Source organism: Bufo bufo, chromosome 1, assembly GCF_905171765.1.
Source record: "Bufo bufo chromosome 1, aBufBuf1.1, whole genome shotgun sequence".
In the NCBI taxonomy this organism is placed as follows: domain Eukaryota; kingdom Metazoa; phylum Chordata; class Amphibia; order Anura; family Bufonidae; genus Bufo; species Bufo bufo.
The window spans coordinates 193058077-193072208 of NC_053389.1; the positions used below are offsets into that span (position 1 = coordinate 193058077).

Consider the following 14132-nt stretch of genomic DNA (forward strand, 5'->3'; position numbering starts at 1 on the left):
TCTCATTAATGCAATTATCTAGTTAACCAATCAGATGGCAGTTGCTTCAATGCATTTCGGGGTGTGGTCCTGGTCAAGACAATCTCCTGAACTCCAAACTGAATGTCAAATGGGAAAGAAAGGTGATTTAAGCAATTTTGAGCGTGGGATGGTTGTTGGTGCCAGACGGGCCGGTCTGAGTATTTCACAATCTGCTCAGTTACTGGGATTTTCACGCACAACCATTTCTAGGGTTTACAAAGAATGGTGTGAAAAGGGAAAAACATCCAGTATGCGGCAGTCCTGTGGGCAAAAATGCCTTGTGGATGCTAGAGGTCAGAGGAGAATGGGCCGACTGATTCAAGCTGATAGAAGAGCAACGTTGACTGAAATAACCACTCGTTACAACCGAGGTATGCAGCAAAGCATTTGTGAAGCCACAACACGCACAACCTTGAGGCGGATAGGCTACAACAGCAGAAGACCCCACCGGGTACCACTCATCTCCTCTACAAATAGGAAAAAGAGGCTACAATTTGCACGAGCTCACCAAAATTGGACTGTTGAAGACTGGAAAATGTTGCCTGGTCTGATGAGTCTCGATTTCTGTTGAGACATTCAAATGGTAGAGTCCGAATTTGGCGTAAACAGAATGAGAACATGTATCCATCCTCTGATGGCTACTTCCAGCAGGATAATGCACCATGTCACAAAGCTCGAATCATTTCAAATTGGTTTCTTGAACATGAAAATGAGTTCACTGTACTAAAATGGCCCTCACTGTCACCAGATCTCAACCCAATAGAGCATCTTTGGGATGTGGTGGAACGGGAGCTTCGTGCCCTGGATGTGCATCCCTCAAATCTCCATCAACTGCAAGATGCTATCCTATCAATATGGGCCAACATTTCTAAAGAATGCTATCAGCACCTTGTTGAATCAATGCCACGTAGAATTAAGGCAGTTCTGAAGGCAAAAGGGGGTCCATCACCGTATTAGTATGGAGTTCCTAATAATTCTTTAGGTGAGTGTATATACCTAGGTCAGGCCTAGTGGGACAGATTAGTCAAGGCAGATGAGTTGAGACCAGGATGTAGTTCAGAAGAGAGCAGATCTGAGGTAGTCAGATCAAATTAGTGGGAAGAAAATGTAGAGTGAAGACTTTGCAACACAGATTAGTGAGTGGAGCCAACTTCGCTAGTAGGTGATACTCAGATGTGAGGCGCAGAAGAGTGTTTTCCTTCTGTAGACTTGCATCCCTGACCAGTAGGAGAAGAGTTTGCCTCCCTGGAAAAGAAACAAGCATTCCTAGGAATTCATCGGTGATAAGAGCCATTATTGAGGGCCACAGACACCTTTGCATGGTGGAGGTTTATTAGCTTCAGGCAGCCACACCAAACTTCTAAGGGACAGTTGAGTTTTCCTGTCAAAAAATATTTAGCTTGTAGGGAAAGACAAGGAATAGGATCCAAAGCATCTAAGAGAACCAGGTACACCTAACCCACTGCTCCAAAACCCAAGAAACCTGACAAGCCTAAAACAGTGGATTTGCAGAATTAACTCTGTACCATCTAGAGACTGCATAATTGTACTGCTGCAACCAAAAGACATCCAAAGTAAAAGTTGTGATTTGCCTCTTTATCACTGTCTACCTCATTATTACTACCTATGGTTGTACCACCATTAACGGTACTGGCGTCACGACAAAAACCATCAAGGGACTCAGCCGCAACAAGCACCCTAAGCACCCCTAACATCAAGGGCACCTCAACCACCATCTTGGCTGATGCTTCCTACCACAGAGCATGCCCCGGAGGATTTCGTGCTGTCCACCTCAACACTGTGCTGCCAGCCCAGGGAGGCTTTCTGCTAACCGTGAGTAAACTGATGAACTGTGTGTTATACTATTTGGCCCCTCATCGGTCCACCGTGCACCTCACGTGTTGCCCCTGCGACTGGCTGGCTGCATTTGTACTCTCAGATTTTAATGGAAGGTTGTAGTCCTCAAAGTGGTTAATCCCGGACTCAGCGATCTCCTGGGCCGCACGAGCAGTGAACAGAGGGGTGCAAACTTTCTCCCTCGCAGGGCACACCCTGAACTTTTAGAGTCTCCTGCTTGGTGGTAGCTGGGGTGCCCTTGATGTTAAGAAGAAATAAGCAGTGGGTTGTAAGGGAGGAGAACAGAAGGTAGATGATGAGGATCAGGTATAGAGACCACAGATGATGCCGATTTGATTATAGCAAAATAAAGTCTCTCCTTTACTGAATAGATGATAGGGGTCACAGTACAAGTATATGTAGCAGGCACGGTCCTGACTTATTTCACAAAGTAGGCTTTTCCCTAAAAGCTGTGTATATGAGATGGCTATGATGGTGGTCCTCCCTGAGTCTCTCTCTATAGACACTAGCAATCTTCCCAAATTACCTTAGCAGTGCAATTCCTCAATATTTCTTTGCCTGGCCCACATGCAGGGTGCAGTCTTAGATTGGATGACCATTCCAACTCAGTAGTGTGGAGGGTGCCAGACGCAATATAACCCAAACCACAGGCAGTAAAGTCTAAAGCTATAGATGTGTTACCTTTATTGACTCAGTCCAAGCATGGCCTTCATGGTCTTCAACCAACTGGAATAAGTCAATGCTTCTTTGTCTTAGAGGTAGTTCCCAGCAGCTTTCTATGACAGAAATGGTGTAATCCTGAAGAAGGATCCGCCTAGGTCTGCAAAGCAGCAGCTCACACCAAACAGGTTTTCATTCTAGCTTGCTTACTAGCAGGTGAAAATAGGACCAGCCCATTACCCAGCAAGTGTAACTAAGAAACTGCCAGTTAAGTGTTTCTACCCATACATAGCCTTTTTGGGTTACATAGTACATGAATCAGAATCAGTATCACTGTAAGCATCCTAGTAACTCTGACACTGAACATAGTATTAACCCTTTGGTAGTGAACCTAGTATTAACCCTGTAGCAGTGACCAATGGATCACTGAAAACAGGGATTAGCCAAATAGGCCTGAGTGGTATATGGCACAGGCACAAGCATACTGAGCCGAGTGATTGGTTGCAGCGGTCACAAGCTGTATATGGCTACTTCACTGCTGCAGCCTGGGAACAGCTGGATTGATTTGTTAGTGTATGAATATTTTATTCCTATTTTAACACATTAAGAAGATTTTGAAATAAGTTGGACAACCCCTTTGCGTGATAAAATTCTGGCTACTATGAGCCCCACTAGAGGGCACTTAGGAGTTATCTGCATACAATTTATAGAAGGGACGCAATGGTAGAAGATAAGGTATACCTCTGTCTGTACGATGTCCCACGCATTGGTCAAACCAAGATTACCATCCGTCTGATAGAGTGATAGTCCTTTCTTTAGGTCCTCTTGTGCATATCTGTGGAACTGTACAACAAGTAAGAAGACTTAGATGGTGTGCTGCAAACAAATGATACCTGCAAGGGGACAAGTGATTGTATTACCAACCATTCGTCCCCATAAATGCTGCATTTAAATGCAGGTAACGAGTGCCGATTGACATGCAGTCAATCAGTGCTTGTTACTGGGAAGAATACTTTGTCATGTTAAAGAACCCTTAAAGGTCCTCTCTATCATTGCAACTCGTATGTGCTGTTTACGGGCTTATCTATCGGCCCACATAAGGGTTCAATGGAACTGATGACCGCCCCTGTATAGTAGGGCCACCATCAGAAATGCCCCCACAGATAGCTACTGAATGTGTATGGCCCATTCACATGGGCTGATATACAGGGCAATGATTAGGAATGATGAAGTTTTCATTCCCAATTATTGCTTTCTCATTTACCTACATTTGCATGCAGCAATAGAGGGACGAGCAATCACTACTGTCTGTGCTCAAAAAACTGTTAAAAACACTACCAAAAAATTGTTTTGGGTCTTTTTGGGGCAAAAATCAAAACCTGGTCAAAAACTTTGAGGGAGATTTATCAAACTGGTGTAAACTAGAATTGGCTTAGTTGCCCATACCAACCAATCAGATTCCACCTTTCATTTTCCAAAGAAGCTGTGAAAAATGAAAGGTGGAATCTGGTTGCTATGGGCAACTAAGCCAGTTCTACTTTACACCAGTTTGATAAATCTCCCCCTATGTGTATTGGCACCCATGATGTCTAGGTAAAAACATATAGTCCAAAAATGGCGCAGTTTCTTGCCTGCTTCCAGCACAGAATGGGGAAATAATCTAAAAACTGAGAAGTAAATTCAATACACTTGCATTCAATAATTCAGAATATTTGAAATCGAACTATCAGGCCCATTTAAAGGGGTTTTAAAGGATTAGAAAAACATGTCTGCCATCCTCCAGGAACTGTCCCACATTTGTCCACATGGCATTGCCGCTCAGCCCTATTCACTTCAAAGCAGCTGACCTGCAATACCAGCCACAACCTATGGACAGGTGTGGCGTTGTTTTTGGAAGAAAGCAGCAATGTTTTTCTAATTCTGTACAGCCCTTCTGATGCCAGATTAAAGGAATTTACTGTACTCAAAACCAAAAGCCATTCCTGTGTGTTCCTATAGGAGTACAGAGGTTTTGAGCAGCTCCTGATTCACTGATATATGAAAAATATTGGCATCTTTTAAAAAGTCGTTTTCACTAAATTATCTGCCATGTCACATTTTGTAAATTTGATGGCTGAATGAGGTTGTTCACATACAGGTTTTCAGGGGTCATAAAATGTCATTTTCTTTTAGTATGAGTCTAATGAAATCATGTTCAGAGATCATTATGAAATTAAAGTTGAGCACTTACATTGTCATTGTATGTGAAGAATAGCACCATGCTGATTATTTCAAGGAGGAAGATGATCAGTAACACCACAAAGAACTGACAGGAGACAAAGGGAGACATACATATATAAAAAGTGACATTATTGCAGCTATAGTCATCTACAGTGGACACAGTCACCTCATGTATGGACACCTAAGGCTGGATTACAGGGACGGTAAAGGGGCCATGTTCCAGGGCTTCTGCCATCAAGTGGTCATCATGATTCATCTCAAGATGATCTACAAGAGCTGCGACATTGACCCATCACCTGGGGTGGACAAACCATATGTGGAACCTGTACCTGTTGAGGTGGGCTCAACACCACCATCAAGTTGTTCTTACTGTATACTAAATGTACAAGATGTATTCCTTGGTTCACAAATATCATCAAAATTGGCTCCCTGGGGAAATGTCTGGAAGATAGGGCAATCATCTCTATTACCTTGCTCTTGGCACACAAGTTGTAGGACAGCAAGGGACCCATATACGGTACTGTTCTTGCACATGAGAACATGAACCCTAAGTCCCACCACTGTGGCATCGACAGACACAGAAACCAAGTGACTGGCCACTTTATGGTTCTTTTATTTAGGTACTATAAATTATCACTTGGGTGCTGAAGGGTGGTATTATCTGGGAATTGTATGGTGGTATTATATGATTATTATGTACCACTGTTACTTGGGTAGTATATAGTAGTCTAGCATGAAAACTAGATGGTACTTATGTTGTGACTTTATTACTGTTTATATAATTTAGGCCATACTTGGCATCCATTGACAAAACTTAAAGCAAACCTGTCACCATGAAAATGCTTAGCCAGTTAGGAGTCATGTGGGTGGCCTTCTCTGTATACTCATGTAGACTTAGCTGTCAATCATTGAGTGGCACTGCCCACATTTTAAGGAATCTTTTTCCACAAAACTAGATGTCAATCTGCTGCGCTCCTCCTGCTTTATAACCTGCTGCCTGCAGATTGCACTGACAGGTTCTCCCTACAGTTTGTGGGTGGTAACGTGAAAAAATGTGGAAAAGTTCAAGGGGTATGACTACTTTTTTGTAGTTCCCTGTTACCAGTCATTTTAGACTTGAGGTGAGGCTGATTGAGACTGTTTGTTATGGTAGGTTCACACTTCTGTTTAACTGATCTGGTAGGCTGTTCCAGAGTTTACCGGATAGATACGGATGTACCATTTTTGAAACTTGAAACTTGGCACTCATGCCGGAAAGTGGCCGGATCCCTGCCAGATCCCATTATAGTCAATGGGATCCAGTGGTGAACGGCAGTATCCAGCTAAGCCAGATCCGGTGAACCCCAGCAGGCTGTTCTCTGCCGGATCACCCTGCTGGATCAGTTAAATGGAGGTGTGAATCTACCCTTCATGGGTGAGCTGACAGAAGTTCGGAAATAGTTTACCGCCAGAAACATTTACATACATATGTGTGACTAAGGGTCCATTTACATGTCCGTATAAATGGTCCGGATTCGTTCTGCAATTATGTGGAACTGGTGCAGACCCATTCATTTTCAATGGGGCCGGAAAAGATGCAGACAGCACACAGTGTGCTGTCCGCATCCGCACTTCCGGTCCTCGGCACCGCAAAAAAATAGAGCATGTCCTGTTGTGGACCGCAAAATACTACGGACGTCTGAATTGACCCTGAGGCTACATGCACACTACATTGAAAAAAAAACGTCTGTTAAAAACTAATAAACCATCCATTTTTAACTGATTTTTTTTTCACTGATGCCTTTCTAAGAAACAGACGTTAAAAAACGGACCCATTCATTTGTAGGGGGGCAGTTGGTCAGTGAAAAATGGACAAGATAGAACACGTTCTATTTTTTGACATCCGTTATTCACTGGCCATCAAAAAAACTGCCGTGTGAATACCCCATAGACTACCATTGGTCTTGAAATGGGTGATGGCTGTTAAAAAAAAAAATGTTCATCACATGTCCGCTTTTCACTGTCGTATGCATGTAGCCTAACAGTACGAAATGGTAAAACACATCAACAAATGCAACAGTGTGTGAATACAAAGGACTGCAAAGAAGGACCATTCAACACTTACTGTGAGGAGAAGACATCTGTGTTCTGTCACGGCACCAAGGCACCCAATGAAGCCCACCACCATTATCACTGATCCTGTCACCATGAAGAGGCTGGCAGCTGAAAGTGACGGGAAAGAAATGGACAGGGTGGCAAACTTTCCCTGGGTAACAGCCAACCAGACTCCAACTCCAAGGATCCCACATCCTCCAAGCTGAAGGAAAAGAAACGTAATCTCAGAAGGAGCACCTAGGATAAATATATATATACTACACCTCTAGAATATAATATATATATATATATATATATATATATATATATATATATATACACTATCTGCTGCAGGCACAGCAGCCTTGTGCCGATTTATGTCCCAAAGACCAGTGGCAATCATGAAAATAATATTCAGCAAAATGTATGCAGAGAGCTGGAAGGGTATTGCTGTGAATTTCATGCTTGGGCGAATGCACAGTAAACTTAAACACCTATCGAGCTTCCAGCGGTATGAACAGTAATTCTAATCAGGCTTCCTGCGCCATTTCCAATATTTTATAATGACTGCCTGGTGATTATTTCAAGGAAAAAGTCATTACTAGAGGCTTTTAGGCCATTTTCCTTTTGCGACTTTAACTCTAGAAGCAACCCATTTTTTTTAAAGTTTTTTTTTTATGTGCATAGTTCAATATAACCCTCCTCTTAAAAAGAGGTGGTAATTAAAAGAAACTGAACATTGGCTTTATCGCCAGGATACGTGGCATCTAGTATTCTAATTAGGAAGGACCTACATTCAAATTGCTACATGATCCAGATGAGTTTTTAGGGAAAAAATATGGTCTCATGCACAACAAGCAATAGAGATGGCATTTCCATATTGAATGCTATGTAGCAGAGAAGACAGATCTTCTTATGGAATGTGTGCCTCAAATTTAATAACTTGTGCTTGCAGCTTTAAATTAAAGCTCCTCGGCTCCGTATGAATATCTGTAACAGCCCGCCACCTACCAAATGGCATTTAGACTACCGATGGCTGCTTATGTGGCAGGGGAACACTTGGACTCTCTTGGGCACCAGGGCTCGAGTGTGACTGCTATTTCTGTATCCCCTATAGCTATGCCCCTACTTATGCTCATTTACACATAAATATATATAGATCTTGGTTAATATTGCCTAAGTCTTTACTTTTTCTACAGTAACATGTATTTGTGTGCCTATAAGCCAAGTAGTCATGGATGGAATTAAAGGGTTTAATGAGCCAATTACTCCTACAACTCCTTCACAGCACCCTTGTGCACTCAAAGTACTAAACAGAGAGATATATAACATTGATAAGAATTTTAGTCATCAGCAGCTAAGGCTAGGTTCACATCCGTGTCGGAGGTTTCATGAGGAGCCTCTATAGCACAGTCTGTCATAAAGTGAAGATAGGGGGAAAAAAATAGCATAGCCTGCGGCATTGTTTTATACCGATAACATAATGGACGCCATGAGAGAAACCCATCAGGCACCACCGATGTCCATCATTTGATGGATCCATCACTGTTTGAATTCTACAGTATTTTCATGATCCTATGGACCGGAAGATTCAGATGTGCAGATGTAAATCTAACCTAAGAAGCCTGTTGATGGATTCCAGGTAACAAGAAATAATATAGTACACTGAGGAAAATAAAATGTGTAATAAAAGTTCAAGAAGAAATGCTGTAAAGAGTTCAGATTATATTGCCAATGTTAAAAGGTGGATCTTCTCTCCATCTTCCAAATCATCAAATGGAACCGACGTGTTTTGCTCCTCTGACTTGATGTACTTTCAGTGGCTTTCGCCCAACTTTCTCCCCCCCCTAAGCCGGTTAAAGTGGGCGTTTAAGTTTGGATGACAATGTAGGAGGTGGTATAGTTCAGCACCAGCTTACTGCTATATAAATCCCAGAATGGTGAATGCATAAGTCATCCCAGAATGCTTAGGCATTTCAGGACGGAGGGTATTTTCTCATGCCGTGTGTCATATAAAATGTATTTTCCAATTTCATATAAATAAGATGAATAATCATCATTACTGTATAATTTCTGAAAATGTGCGTACATTTTACACTCTAAAAGGAAATGTGTCACCAAAAATGTTTTCATATTGATTGCACATATTCTTTTTCTAATCTCTTTCTATTTTCTGATTGCAGATTTTTTTTATTCTGTTTCTTGAACATGATTATGGGGGCGGCCATCTTGCCTGAGCTGTTCTTAACAGCATTTATAGCAAGACCACGACACTCCAATAGTTAAGTTAAATAGATATTAGTGGTTTATTGGTTCCATCCACAGTAGTAATTAGACAATGGCCAATGTTTCGGTCTAACCTAGACCTTGTTCACAGCCTTGATGTCATATAGGGCCTTGATGTCATGCCCTATATCAAGGCCGTGAACAAGGTCTAGGTTGGACCAAAACGTTGTCTATTTACTACTGTGGATGGAACCAATAAATTACTAATATCTATATGAATTAACTATTGGAGTGCCGTGGTCTTGCTATACTTTGGCGTATTGAAATATTTACCACTGAGCACCATCACATTGACTAGGAGTGCCGACCAACTCTTCACTTAACAGCAATAAAAAATTGCTTTACGGCAGCCTAATGTTTTATAGACACAATGGTCAGGAGGGGACCTCATTGACTTCTATGGTAGAGTTTTCTAGGCATGCTCTGTGACCTGTGCAGAGGTCATTGTGCAAGGTAAGAATAGATAAGCTCTGACAATCACTAATTGTGAATGGTGGATCCTGTCTTATCTATACACAGAAGTAATATCATTGCAGGCAGGATTAGAATGACAGATAAGCAGATAACTGCAATAAAGTGATCTGTACAGACCCAGAAATGGTGCCAATTATTAGGCTTAGTGGCCAGTGGGAAAACTGCAGGATTTTATGTTTTTTGTTTAAATATAGATAGTGACATGAAAAATGTAAAATATAAAAAATTATTAAAAAATATGTTAAAAAACGTGATTTAAACAATAGGTCGTTTTCGGATGACAAATTCAGTTTAAAGGTGTAGCTGCAAAGGGATTAGGCCTAGCAGCAGCTATAGGACCCAGTAGCTGAAGGGGACCACTTTCATGGCCACATGCCCAAAGGTAAACCAACTGTTCCCCTTAGTATACAGTATGTGTAGAGCAAGGGAATCAGAGTAGCAGACAATGTGGCTCAGTAGCTGGGGTGACCAATGTGTGCAGGAAAATGGAAAGAAGTGTGAACAGGGGGCTGCAGAAGAGGGCAACATGATAGCTGTATGGATTACAACATTCCTAGCTTCTCATGTCCACCAGTGGTGGTTATGGTGGAGTGAGACCTAATTCTGAGTACTGCTATGGGGCCCTATGGGTACTTGTTACCCCCCTGACCTGATCTATCAGCTGTGTATTGTATTGGAAATATAGGTAGGTATTAAAAATAAATGAGCTACAGGAATCAGAATTTGTCTTGATTTTTTTTTTTGTTAAATAAACATTTTTATCAACAAATAAAATTTTCGGGCAATTATGTCCGCCCACCTCATGACAATTATGTTCTGTGCATGTTAACTAAAAAGATAATACAGCAGCGAGACCAATCTTGTTTGAAAATGTGGATCGCCATGTGCTAGGACACAACCGTGGGCAGAGGATTATAATTAACCAATTTCTTTTGTGCTTCTGTTCTTTGCATTGAATTTAAGCCTCTACCTGAATTAAATTAGTTTTTTTTAAAGAAAAATCTTCTCATAGGTGTTTTTTACGTAAAACTGTACTTGATTGTGATTAGTTTCACACCTTCTTAATCTGCTTAGCAAGGCCCTACCGTATTTTTCATTCAAGGTCTACACTGAACATTTTAAAGATAGCACACTGACCCATTCATTTTGAAGGGGCCATGCAGACATCTTCATTTTTTATAGATCTCTGTGGTTGTTCCGCAAATGATAGAACATGACCTATTCTGGTCTGTAGTGTGGATGATAATAGCCCTTTCTATTGATGGGAGTGAGAAAAATAGGGAATGCACATGGAAGGCATCCGTATTTTGCTGATCCATTTTTTGCAGACCGAAATACAAACACAGTTGTGTGCCTGAGGCCTTAATCCCAGAGGCTTCAATTGAGAGGCCTGCAAGCTAAAGTGGCCATTTTGCCACTGTATTCTATGGGGACTCCATTGAGTTCTATGGGGAGCAGCAGATTTTTCCAATAGGTAAAGGTCCTAGAGGTGGGACCCCCACTTATCTAGCATTTATGCTGTATGGAAAGTTTTTGCTTCCCTGCATTCAGAAAATTAGACATTTTTTGCTGTTATGTTGGTGTAGCTGTATGGAGCCTTGTATTTTGCAACCTAAGTTGCAGCTTTTGTAGGCAATATTTGGGGCATATAGTTATAATTAAGTTATTAACTTTTGAAACTCCAAAAATAGCCAAGCATGCTTAGGCTAGTTCACATGTGCGGCAGGAGATCCGGCAGGCTGTTCTCTGGCGGAAGCTTTCTGGATCCAGCACTGCCAGACAGTACCGGAATGCCCGCTGGGCCCATTAACTATAATGGAGTCTGGAGGAGATCCGGCCGATACCCAGCAAATATGCCGAGATTCAGCCGGACAAAAAACTGCTCTGCTGGAACAGCCTGCCAGATCTCTTGCCGCATATGTGAAACCAGCCTTACTCTGCTATTTTTGGAACTCCTGTAGAAAGAAAGGAGGGAGTTGCACATGCGCAACCACCTCCCCACTCACAGCAGCGAGACAGGGTCGTGCCACAAGTGTACATATGGGAATAACGTATTCAAGGGATTTTTCAAGGGAATTATTATTTTTTAAAACACGGATAGTATGGGTTCAAAATAAAAAATATTCATTACTCACCCTCAACAATCCCCGCTGCTGCAGTTCCGATGCTACTCCGCTCCCCACTGCCCTCCACTTCCTGGTCTTGACACACAGTAATTGGATTGGACTGCCCACTTGGCCAATCATTGACCGTAGCGTTGACCTGGCTCAGTCAGTAATTGGCAGAACGGGCAGTCCAGCCCTTTTCCTGTGTGTTGAGATGGAGACCAGTAATTGGACAGAAGGGAGGAACAGAGCAGCATCAAAATGGCAGCAGTGGAGTATCAGTGAGGGTGAATGATTATATTTAACTCATTCTGCCCCTGTTAAAAAAATTCCCCTGTAAAAACCCTTAAATAAATTGAACAATTATTGCTTTGCATAGACATGGTATAGAACTTCCTCTTAACTTGCATAATAGAACTGTGGATTGTTGGGGGTTATATATGAACAGCATTGCACATGAAAATCTATCTAGGGTTTGCTTCTACTTGGACAACACATTGGACAGAATTTTATATATTTTCCAGTTGTGTCACATGTTGCCATCATTAGAGAAGCAAAGGAAGCCACACCACCTTAAGATTTCTTCCTACTATGCCACACACATACATGCTGGGCTCACCCAAGGGTGCATGTGTTTTCAATGAGGTGAGGGGAATAACCTGACAGACACCTCTGACCTATCTCCTGTGGAAACAAAGGATCAGGCTGCAGGCATGTTAAAATCCAACATGCCCGATCCTTCTTTCTCCTGACATCAGGGTTAGCCCCAAAAGAGATGGAGTTGCAGAAAGAAATAAAATGTGTATGATGGGAACAACACATTTAAGACTTCACACAAGACGGCATCTTAATGGCTTATATTTCCAGACTCATTAATATTTATTAATAGTATAATACTTCTGAAAAGTCTACTTACCCAGAAGATGAGGTTAAAGATGAACATAGTGATTTTGATGCAGAGTAGGCACCCACGTGTCATACTCATTTTCTTGAGTTCTAGAAGCAAAAGAAAAGATAGATCCAGATACAGGACAATAACTCGGTTTTCCTTTTTGGTCTCCCCTGAGTTTTGCTCTTCTGGATTAGACTGTACCCCACTGAAGGAACAGCTGTCCGCAACCCCCCAACGGCCTCGATAAACTCCTTTCCATCGAGCCCTGCGACCCCGAGGTGGAGAGCTCTGACTGTAGCTTGGGTCATCACTACTAGATGTTTGCATTGTCTCTGCTTTAGGCCTAAATCCTACTTGAGAAAAGTGACTTCAGTCTCTGTCCACTTTACAGTCCACAGTAGATGAGCTTGTAATTAGAATCCTATATAGAAACACTTATTTCCATGTTTTCTACAAGTCCAGACCAAGAGTTCTTATAAGAATATGTTTGCTCTTGAACATGATTTTATTAAAAAGAAGTCTTTAAAAAAAAGACCCAACAAGCAGTGTACAGAGAACATATAGGAGTCAGTGCTCCACATAACTGACTGCACCAGAAAGCTTACGCTTTAAGAGAAGAGAGCCATAAATTATACATATTGGAAAACTGAATATATTTAGGTTGCCGTAGAAAGAGGAGAAATAACATTGCTCTATTTAGTATGATCAAATTCTAATCATTACTGCCTTTGATCTCCTACAGTAGTTTGCAATGCCACCTCCGCTTGGTGGTTGACAGCTCACACTAATTAGAGGTTCGGTTTCCACATACCCCTGGGCCTTCTTTCATGTTATCTCTCACAAGTATTAGATACAAAAGCAACAAAAAAGTAGAAAAATATTTAGTGAAACAGCAAAGCAGTGCCAAAAATTACAATGGAAGTTTAGCCAATTTCACCATATGGGGGAAAGGTTATGCATCTCTATCCAAGGGTCGCACATGGCTGAGACCTTCAGAGGAACACAAACCTTCAAAGAGATCAGAGTTTGTATTCTAACAACTTTCCACTGTACTGCTGATTTCTTGTTTCCCTATAGGTCACATGGAAGCAGAGACATCCACATTGAATATGACCCCTTTAGATCAATGGCACTCGTTCAATGGACAGTCAGGAAGAGATAACCAGATGTCTATTAACAGCAAACAAAGAAGGGCAGATATCTATTACTTGATCTCTTAATTTCCAAGCGGTTCCAGTTAAAATGTCAGCACAAATGACTTAAAGCTGAGAAAGCTGATTCCTAACCGAGCACAAGAACCTATCCACAATTATTTATAAACTCTTTAGTAAGGTTGAGGTCCTGAAAAGGACAAGCATGGAACAGAAAATGTCAACAGAATACAAATTAGCATTCAATATCCCCCTATGCTACATAGAAGCAGATAAAATGTCCCTTCAGAATTTCTCTAACAATTAATGATTGTGGTTCTCGGTGGGATATCACCATGTATATCCAAAAGACAACAAGAATGTTATGGCAGGAAGTATGGAAAGATATTCTAG

The 14132-nt window shown here is 41.6% G+C and overlaps 1 protein-coding gene across 2 annotated transcripts in view; it reads right to left on the reverse strand.

Annotated features, from left to right (window-relative positions):
- Window positions 1-14132, reverse strand: part of LOC121002419 (tetraspanin-4-like) — a 130257-nt gene that overhangs the window by 15746 nt on the left and 100379 nt on the right. The window contains exons 2-5 of one of the 2 annotated variants that reach the window (XM_040433885.1): window positions 12613-12692; window positions 6863-7054; window positions 4769-4843; window positions 3280-3381 (exon numbers count right to left, since the gene is read on the reverse strand). In XM_040433885.1, the coding sequence (XP_040289819.1) occupies window positions 3280-3381; window positions 4769-4843; window positions 6863-7054; window positions 12613-12681 (438 nt within the window). In that variant the 5' untranslated portion in view covers window positions 12682-12692. Of the gene's footprint in view, window positions 1-3279; window positions 3382-4768; window positions 4844-6862; window positions 7055-12612; window positions 12931-14132 lie in introns of those variants that run through there. The other variant, XM_040433878.1, reaches the window with a different exon arrangement.